The sequence below is a fragment of the Octodon degus genome, unplaced genomic scaffold, assembly GCF_000260255.1.
Source record: "Octodon degus isolate 3935 unplaced genomic scaffold, OctDeg1.0 scaffold00062, whole genome shotgun sequence".
Taxonomy (NCBI): domain Eukaryota; kingdom Metazoa; phylum Chordata; class Mammalia; order Rodentia; family Octodontidae; genus Octodon; species Octodon degus.
This window is the reverse complement of record NW_004524638.1, coordinates 9,481,142-9,491,255: the sequence shown is the minus strand read 5'-3', so window position 1 is coordinate 9,491,255 and position 10,114 is coordinate 9,481,142. Positions and strand designations below refer to the sequence as shown.

The following is a 10,114-nucleotide window of genomic DNA, read 5'->3' as shown; positions in this document are numbered from 1 at the left end:
GCTAAGCTTGTTTTAAATAGGTGCTTCAGACCACTGAGCCATCTCACCAGCCCGCATAGTTTTATTTAATAAACCTGAAATCAGAACAATAAAAAACAAAGCAAACCAAAACCAGAAACAAAAAACACCTGCCCAACACAATGCGAAAGTAATATGGTAATTCCAGCGTTCCTCTGCAGCTGTCTAGGCCACGAGGAATTACCTGGGCGCATGTTTCTTCTGGGGACGCAGCACTGACTCCAAAGAGAACGGGAATGTCCAGCGTATAGACAGCAAATTTTTCCAAAGCGTGAATGACAGCTGGTGCCAAGTGAGAACCCTGCCCAAATCCTGGTTCTCCCACGATTAACATTCTTGGTCGAAAAGACATGGGTTGGTAACAAGTATTTCTGAAAGAATGATTAATAAAGCAGTGTTTTAGAAAAAAAAAAAAAATCAAAAGCTTAAATGTTTTCCCCAACTGACTACAGAGCTAAGTCCTGTCTACATGACCAGCCAACTGCAATTCACATAGTTTATGGTAACAACTGGCGACCACAAATTTTTGCCTTTTTTTCCCCCTGCAGTACTGGAGAGTGAACTCAGGAGCTTGCACTTGCCAGGCAAGCACTTTTTCTACTGAACTATCTCCCCAGCCCTTACCACCAATTTTTTTTTTATCGACCCCTCTCCCAACTTTTTTATTATAAATACTGGTATCAAAACAATCCTGAACATATTTTGGATACTGCTAGTAGTCAGCACCCACACTGCTTCAAAGATTAACACAATATGTGACAATACTCATTGTACCTGCTACTTTAATAGAAAAAGGGGAAAATTTATTGTAACCTAGCATGACAGATGTATCTAAAATTGTACAGTTTTTATTATTTATTTATTTATTTTCTTTTTATTATTTTTCCCCATAATTTTATTGATAAACAAATAGCAATGAGACAGTTTCAAATCAAATTGGTAGGACAGTTTCAATAATTAACACATTGCATACATTCTTCCTAGTGGTTAATTGCTGTACAAGATGTGGACATGATATCCTAACACCATTAGAACAAATCACTCTATTCATTAAGAGAATGTAACTATATATCTATCCCGGGGCCTGGCCTTAGCTCAGTTGTTTAAGTGGCTGCTTCCACAAAGTTGTCAGCCTCAGGTTGCTGCAGTTCGATCCCCACAACACTCCAGTCAGCCAAACCACCCCTGAGGGCATTCGGAGCCAAAAAAAAAAAAAAAAAAACCTTATATATCTATCCCAACCACTTTGAATACACAGATACAAAATGGACATTCATCTGTATCCCCTTTTTTGGTTAAGTTACATTATTTGAATATTACAGGTGTGTAATACCACCAATTTTTAACAGTACTTTTAAATAGTGACAATAAAATATATAAAATATATATTTATAACAAAATATTCCAGATACTTTAAGTAAAAAGCAGACTTGTAACCATCTTTTATTCTATCTCACTTATTTTGGGAAATTTACACAAGATTTGATTGCAAGCAAAGTATACCTATTCAAATGAAGAAAATTAAAATTTTCTTTTGCTTTGCTAAAGGACTTTTGAGAAGGCCCATTTTCATATACTGAAGGAACATCATCATCACTGTATGCCAAGTCGCTTTCTAGAAGAGGAAAAATACCTACGAAAGAGAAAACACTGTTAAACCTTTACACAATGTTTGGTTTAGTTAGCAAATCAGCATATTTCAATGAAACTGTTTAACAAAAAGTATTTGTGCAGTTATCAAGAACACACAAAAATACATTCCAAACTTAAAACAGGTTAATTTGTGAAGTAAATCTCCTTCAAACATCTCAGGAAAAGTATAATCAAAATTTTTTTAACAGGTTCCTCTACAAAGAGACCTTTCTGGGATGTATAAAAACATGAGCTACACTAACTATGAAGGCTAACTTTCAGTGGTCACTCAAGTTTTGTACCTGAGTCTACTGCATCGTTGGCTTCGATTTCTGCATGTGGAAATACTCTCTGCAGTGCATCTAAGATCCTGTGCACAGTGCCCTGCAGGAGCGGCCTCACAATGGCAGACAGGGCCTGGCCAGGGGACGCCACGGCTCTCTGGGAGGCAGGTATCATCTTCTGCATGGCTATTTCAAAATCCTTGGCAGAGATGTTGATTGAAGAGAGATCCAGCTGTAGCTTCTCACTGGTAGTATAGATCTGTGGGTAACGTCGCCGCAGAGCACACAGAGCAGCCTCGGCGCATATCGACTTAATGTCTGCACCACAGTAGCCTGACCAGAGCAAACGGAGAAAAAAATGAACGGGCCAACAAAAGAAAAGCTGAAAACTGCTAATACAGTCATGGCTGAAAAAGTTAAAAATCAACTTACCCACAAAGAGCAAAACATTTATGAGTAACAGAACTAAACCTGAGTATTTATGCAACCAACTTACATGGTGGTAGTGCATCAACGAATCATGAATCAATTCAGTGAGTGAAATATAGTATGTGAGCATTATGTACTACACAGCCTATGGGTTAAGGACAAAGGCTTGGGCTGGGGAGACAGCTCAGTACAGTAAGTGCTTGCCTGGCAAGCACAAGGGCCTGAGTTCAATCCCAGGTTCCGCAAAAAAAAAAAAAAAAAAAAAAAAAAAAAGGACAGTTATTATTATCATCATCATCTATGTCCCTCTCAAATTCCCCCAGCGGCCAGTGTGCCAGGTGTTTGTCTGACACCTACGATTATGAAGATGAAAACAGGGCTGGTGAGATGGCTCAGTGGTCTAAAGCACCTACTTGGAACAAGCTTGGCAAAGCACAGGGACTGGGGTTCAATCCCCCAGCACCACATGCCAGCCAGCCCCACCCCATGGTGGGCTGAGCTGGCCACACACACACACAATAAATAAATAAATGTTAAAAAAAAAAAGAAGATGATGATGATGAAAACACACCATGAGTAAGAAAAGAGACACAAATTAATCTGGGTTTCTTTAAACAGATTACAAGTTGTCCTGATTTTGAAATGAAGGTAATGTATCTTTATCTGCTTAAGACCAGTTTACCAACACAATGTTCTGCTACTTCTTCTAGAAATATGTCCAGTGGCCTGGGATTCCAATCCCGTGTGTGAATCTTCAGAATCTCTTTGCGAGCCTATGAAAAAAACAATTTAATTTTTTAACAACTATAATAATAAAGTGCTCTTCAGTTTAGAATAATTTCAATATAAACCACTAGGACCAAAAATTTTAAGTGAATACTTAATATAAATAGAAATAGTACAAATGAGGAAAAAGATGTATTTGTAAGAGTTCAAGGAAGGCTATACTTTCAGGGATCATTTCTGTATCTTTTTTTTTTTTGGCAGAACCAGGGATTGAACTCAGGCCCTTGCGCTTGCCAGCATAGCGCTTATTCCACTGAGCCATCTCCCTGGCCCCAGGGATCATTTCTATAGTATGTAAGAGTTCAAGGAAAATCAGTTTTGTTAAACAAAAGGGTTTACACTTCCCAGGTTACACTCACCACTTAAGTACATGAAAAGAATAAGTAATTACTGAAATATTGTTCATTCTAGAATACACATATTAACTGTTTTGGGCCAGAGGGGTAGCTCAGCTGACTAAGCACCTGTTTAGGCAAGCACAGGGAAGGGAGTTTGATCCCTGGCACCACATGCCAGGTTCCGCCCCTGGGCACGCTGAGTCTGTGACCGAGTGCAGGCGTGGTGGCACATCCCTATAATCCCAGCTCTGGGGAGGCTGAAAACAGGAGGATCACGACAAGTATGAGCAGCATAGTGAGACCCTGTAGCAAATACATCCAAAAAAAGAAAGAACTGTTCCACTTGGGGAGACAGCTCAGCAGCACTTGTGCCTGCCTGGCATGCACAAGGTTCTGAATCTGATCCCCGAGGAAAGAAAAACAAACAAACAAATCAAGTGTTTTATAAAGTACTGACAACTCTACCATATTTTTTCTTTTTATGTATTTGGTACAGGGTCTCACGACGCAGCTCAGACCCGTAGTGACCCTCCTGTTCTCAGCCTCCCCAGTGTTGGGATCTACAGGCGTGACTCACGCTCAGTCTTCTGGTGGCTCAGCACGCCCAAGGGCAGAGTCCATACAGCATGTGGTGCCAGGGTCCTGGTCCCTGCACTTGCCTAAGCAGGCACTTGGTCTGCTGAGCTAACTTGCTGGCCAATATCCATATTTTCTTACATGGCTATAAAAAGCTTCAAGTGGCTTTAAAATAACTGATTAAAACTATTAGCCTGTAATCCCAGCACTTAGGAGGCTGAGGCAGGAGGATCATTTCAAGTTTGAGACCAGCATGGGCCACAATATGAGCTCAAGGCCATCATGAACTGCACAGTGAGACCTTGTCTCAGACTATCTTATCTATCTCATCTATTTTATCTACCTCAGGAAACAGTCAAGAATAACGAATGGGATAAAGACTGATTACTCCTTAAGTTAATGAAGCAAAACTGACAGTCCAACAAGCATGCTTAAATGGTAAGAATTTTAAGAACAATTTTAGATGGGCATTATTATACATAAAGAAAAGAAAAATTACCCTCACTTGAGTCCCTCTGAGCTATCATGTGATTAGATCTTTTTTTTTTTTTTGGCAGAACCGGGGATTGAACTCGGGTCCTTGAGCTTGCCAGGCAAGTGCTTACTCTACTGAGCCATCTCCGTGGCCCCATATGACTAGATCTTGATACTAAATTCAAGAATCTTTAAATTTTTATCCTACTGAGATTTAATAAGCAATGTATTTTGTCAAAATCTGAGTGATATTATTAAATTCTCACATCTTTATCAGGCAGGCTAAAAAGGAATTCTCTGTCAAAGCGGCCAGGCCTCCGCAGAGCGGGGTCTATGGAATCCAGTCTGTTGGTAGCACCGACGACCACGATTTCTCCTCTGCTGTCCAAACCATCCATAAGAGCGAGCAGAGTGGAAACGATGGAACTAAATTGGAAAGTAAGAAAGGAGATGCATATCATGAACACAGTATGTCACTCAGTAAGTTATCCTTTTGCTAAGATTTACTATATTAAATATATCAAATTTTCTCAATACCTAGTTACTTTGTTTCTTTCTTTCTTTCTTTTTTGAGAAAGGGTCTTGCTATGTAGTTCAGACTGTCCTGAACTATGTAGCCCAGGCTGGCCTGGAACTCACAGCAGTCCTCCTGCCCTGGCCTCCCAAGTGCAGCAACTACAGGCGTGCATCACCACGCCCAGCTGGTTACTTCCAATGGAAAAAAAAACCACAAAAAACCTTGTGAAATGACCTACCAGATAGAACACAGAAATGTTTCTGTTAATTCATAACAGAAGAAAACACAGATGATCTTTAGAGTATAACCCTGGAAATTATTTCATGAAGCATGATTTCACAAAGGAACTTGGGAGTTTCTGGTTAAGGATATAATATTAAAAAAATTCTAGTAGTTCCATGTACAAAGGACAGTTTTAAAACAAAAGTGTACTGTTATATTATTAAACATAAAGCACCAAGTTGAAGCAGAATACACATAAAGCATTACAATGTGGGATTCTTAAATGTGGGGGCTGCACTGGGATGGATGCACAGCCTCATGCCGAGTTGTTCCCCGACCTCTTGAGAGCGCCCGCCCCGCAGAGTTGTCCAGGCTAGGGTCAAACATGCCTGTAATCCCAGTACTCATGAGGGTGATGCAGGATAGTCAGTGTGAGCTACAGAGTGAATTCAAGGTCAGCTATCCAGCAAGACCCTGTCTCTAAAAACCAAACAAACCAAACAAAAATACCTCCAAACTTCATATTATTTAACCTATAAATATTCCATGCCATCACCTCAAAGCAATTAACATTAATTTAATTTAAACAAATTGTCTCAAAACAACCCTTGTTTAACGTGGTTCTAGGGATCAAACTCAGGGCTTTGATCACGCTAGGCAAACACTCTACCACTAAACTATACCTTGAGCCCCTCAAGTCTCATTTTTGTTTGACTTGTCAGTCCAGGATATCCACACAAAGTGGACATTACACTTGGTTATTTGTCCCTCAAATTTTTAAAAATTGCCATTAAAGTCTTCAACTCTATGTTTACCCCTCAGCATGCCATTTATTTGCTGAAAATCTGGGTTGTCTTATAAACTTTCATTTCTACATTCTGGAGAAGGCTGATTACTTGCAACATGGTCACTTAACACATCCTTGTCTCGTATCTCGTGGTAAACTCTAGAAGCCTAACAGATGCAGGTTTACCTACTTGTAGCTGCATATTTCATATAAAGACAGCATTTGGTATCTGTAAATGATTTTAATGATTTTATACTACACAAAAAATACAAAGGCGTAGGGAAACACCAGAAAGGATGTTTGTGATATCAAAACAAGTGAGAGTGACAGGGCACAAGAGAGTCCATTTCCTTTAACTCTATTTGAACTAAAATCACTTAAGTTCACTTACACTGTACACAAATTCATTCCCTCTCACCCCCTCCCCTGTAGCTAACCATAAACACACTGAGAAAATCAAGGCCACAAAAAAGGGAACAAACAGAACAGTTTAGGAAGTAGGGTAAATAGTAAATTAAACTGTAATATCCTCTGACAGCCAGGTGGTCCACTGTGTCTGGAAAATGTAAACCCTGTAACAGCTGTGAGGCATATGTGCAAAATTCCTATACATGTGGTTGTTCTAGTATCTGAGAGGTACAGAACCTAAAAACAAAGTTCAAGCCAGACTGACATCTTGTGAGTCCTAACTTGAGGGTCTAGGAGGTGGGTCACTGGCTGGCTCACAATTAAAGCTTCCTTGTTCCTAAGCTCTTGGTCTCTCTTGGGGGGATGGGGAATTATTTTTGCTTGTTGTCATCTGCTGCTACAAGAGAAAACTTAGGTTCTTGAAAGAGACCTTAGAAGTGGACAGCTAAGGCCAACGAGATAGCTCCGCTGCTTTGGCAAGCAGAAGGTCCAGGGTTCAATCCCCAGTCCCGCATGCTGCCCCTGGTGCGTGCTGATCCAGTAACTGAGTCCAGGAAACTGAGTCTGGGCCTGGTGATGCGCTTGTAATCCCAGCGTTGGGGAGGCTGAAAACTGGAGAATCACTATGAGTCTGAGCTGGGTAGTGAGACCCTGTAATCAAATACATAAATTAAAAAAGAAAAAGAAAAAGGGGCAGCTAGGGTATTTTTCAAATCTAAAATTACAATTTAGAAAATCCCACATTTGAGGGGGCCGAACAGATAGCTCAGTGGACTAAAATGCCTGCTTAGGCAGGCACAGGGACCGGGGTCTGATCCCCGGTGCTGTGCCGGCCCAGCCTCCAGGGTGTGCTGATACAGCTATTGACATTGGACATGGTGGCCCGCACCTGTAATCCCAGTGCTTGGGAGGCTGAAAACAGGAGGATCACTATGAGTCCAATCTGTATAGCGAGAACCTGTACTAAATACATTTTTAAAAAAGAAAGAAAATTCTACATTTGCAGCAGACAATCCTATACACCAGAAAATCTACAAGCAATTTTCCAACATTGTAGTAGCTGCAAAGAATTTTAGTGACAGTTTTGTAGTTCTCTAAGATGAAGACAACCCTATGTTTTCTCCTCCAAATATAGCCAAATTTTTGTCTATTTTAATTTTTTTGTAAAGTCAAGATTTTAGAAATCTGGAAATGGAGGTATTGGAATATGAAAAAAGTTCTATGTGGAAAAACAAATTCTATGACCTGAGCACAACACTTAAGATAGAGAAGACAGGGGTCGGGGAGATGGCTCAGTGGAATAAGCGCTTCCCTGGCAAGCGCAAGGGCCTGAGTTCAATCCCTGGTTTCGTAAGGAAAAAAAAAAAAAAAAAGAGAAGACTGAAAGGATGACAAAAGACATACATGTGCAGTTCGTAGTTCTAAAAATGAACTCCTTAAAGTGTGGAATGTTCCATCAAATAATTTTAAGCCAACGCAAGCACTTGGGATTGCTTTTCTCGCTCTGTTTGGATCTTCTTATGCTTGTGCACAGCTGTTTTCAGCTTTGATTATACCACATTTGACACAAGAAACAGACTAACTGATGACCTGCACAGTTGTTTTTAAAGTAACAAAGTATAAGCCAAGCTTTGCCAAATTATCAGCATGCATACAACCACAAAGATCATATTAGTTGTCTAAAAGCACCTTGAATGTAAACTTTTACACCTTTCAATAAAAAGCTTTAGTCCTACCAATTTGGTTTGAAACTATCTCATTGCTATTTGTTTCTCAATAAAAGTATAGGAAAAAAAAAAAGCAAAAAAATAAAAATAAAGCTTTATTATTGAAAGATCTGTTATTGTGTTTTGTTTTTTTTTCCCGGAACCGGGGAATGAACTCAGGTCCTTGCACTTGGCAAGGAAGCACTTACTCTACTGAGCCACCTCCCCGGCCCTTGTTATTGTGTTTTCAATATGAAAGATGTTAACATCCGAGTTGTCCTTTCTAAACTAACACCTCAAAGGTTCAGGTTTGTGTTGGCACTTGCAATAACCAAGTGGGCTGCAGTCTGGGCACTGTCTCTAAAAGGCTCGCCACCACTGTAATCGGGATACAGCAAGCCCTGACTTATGAACGAATTCCAGGAGAATGTTCCTAATCTCGATTTGTTCCTAAGTCTAATAAACCAAGTCTTATAAAGTGCACCTGTGAACGTTTACAACTTAAGTCTGTAAATTGGAGACTCCCTATACAAGCACAATCATACATATGTGGCACAATTCACAGTACCAAAGTGCTCAGATATGGGACCAACCTACTCCTCCATCATGGATAAAGAAACTCCATTGTATCCATACACAATGGAGTTTCACAGGGATGTAAAGAACAAAATTTGTCATTTTCAAGAAAATGGATGAAATGAGGAATCATTTAAGCTTATATGTCACACACCAAAAGACAAGTATAATGTATTCCTAATATGTGAAACCTAAAAAGGATGACATGGAAAGAGAAATGTAGCTATTAGACGAAAACAAAGGATAAGGGGAAGAAAGCAGAGTTTAAAGGGTAGAGAACAGAATGAAAATGATCAGTATACACTATACATATTAAAATTCAGTATGTTATACAATTAATACAGAATAAAAATATTTTTAAAAAATGAGGTGATGGGGCCAGGGATATTGCTCAGCAGTGCAGTTCCTGCCTGGCAAGCGCAAAATCCTGATTTTGATTCCTGGTTAAAAAAAAAAAAGAGAGAAAATGTGAAGAAAAAGATTTTCCTTATTAGCACTTCTATCTTTGTTTTAGCAGCCAATGATAATTACTGTTCAGAACGAGGTTTCTCAACCTTAGAACTACTTATGTTTTGGGCCACAAAATTATTTGCCATAGCACGTTATCATGTATAGGGTTGGATATTAAGTACCTCTGACCTTCACCTGTTAGATACTAGTAATCAGCCTCTTAATCTAAAATGTTGCCAGGCCAGGAGAGGTGACACACTCTTTTAACTCTCAGACATGGGAGGCTGAGGCAGCATGGTTGTGCATTCAAGGCCAACCTATGTTAAACAGTGAGTTTAAGGCCAGTCTCAACTGCACAGCAAGACCCTGTCTTAAAAACAAGACGAAAAGTCACCAGACATCAGGCATATCTCTGAAAGAAGGGAGTGGGGAATGTGCACAGGGCAGAATTTATCAGTAGTTAAAACTCCAGGGCTAGACCTACTGTTTTGTACCAATCCAAATGTTTCTCAGGTGTGATTTTCCTACACAGAATTAATTTTTTTCATCATCAACTATTGAATTATCCTGAGTTATGCTCTTTATAGGACAGGAAGAAGTGTTTGATTCTTCACATTCATCAGTTTTCACAGCCACAGATCAATAATCCAGAAACCTCTGGGGCAGCCAAAAAGGTTTAAAAAATCATCATTAAATATCAAGAATTTTCTGGACTGGATGCATTTCAGTCCACTGTAACAACCATTTCTGATATCCAGACTGCCCCAGTGAGTGTGAGCACTTCAGATCACTGTAAATGAGCCCATTTGTTTTTGACTGTAGGCCTCACAAGATGTTCCAGGTTTCTCTTGCTCATTTCCAATTCTATGCTGCAATCTGTCATCTCTTGAGTTCTAGTATTTAAAGACCAC

General features: G+C 39.7%; 1 protein-coding gene across 1 annotated transcript in view; it reads right to left on the bottom strand.

The window, feature by feature from the left end:
* The window catches only part of Atad2 (ATPase family, AAA domain containing 2), a 74,274-nt gene that overhangs the window by 22,175 nt on the left and 41,985 nt on the right, over positions 1-10,114 (bottom strand). The window contains exons 14-18 of the mRNA XM_023718815.1: positions 4,804-4,963; positions 3,046-3,136; positions 1,953-2,267; positions 1,522-1,651; positions 203-389 (exon numbers count right to left, since the gene is read on the bottom strand). Coding sequence (XP_023574583.1) covers positions 203-389; positions 1,522-1,651; positions 1,953-2,267; positions 3,046-3,136; positions 4,804-4,963 — 883 coding nt within the window. The remainder of the gene's footprint in view (positions 1-202; positions 390-1,521; positions 1,652-1,952; positions 2,268-3,045; positions 3,137-4,803; positions 4,964-10,114) is intronic.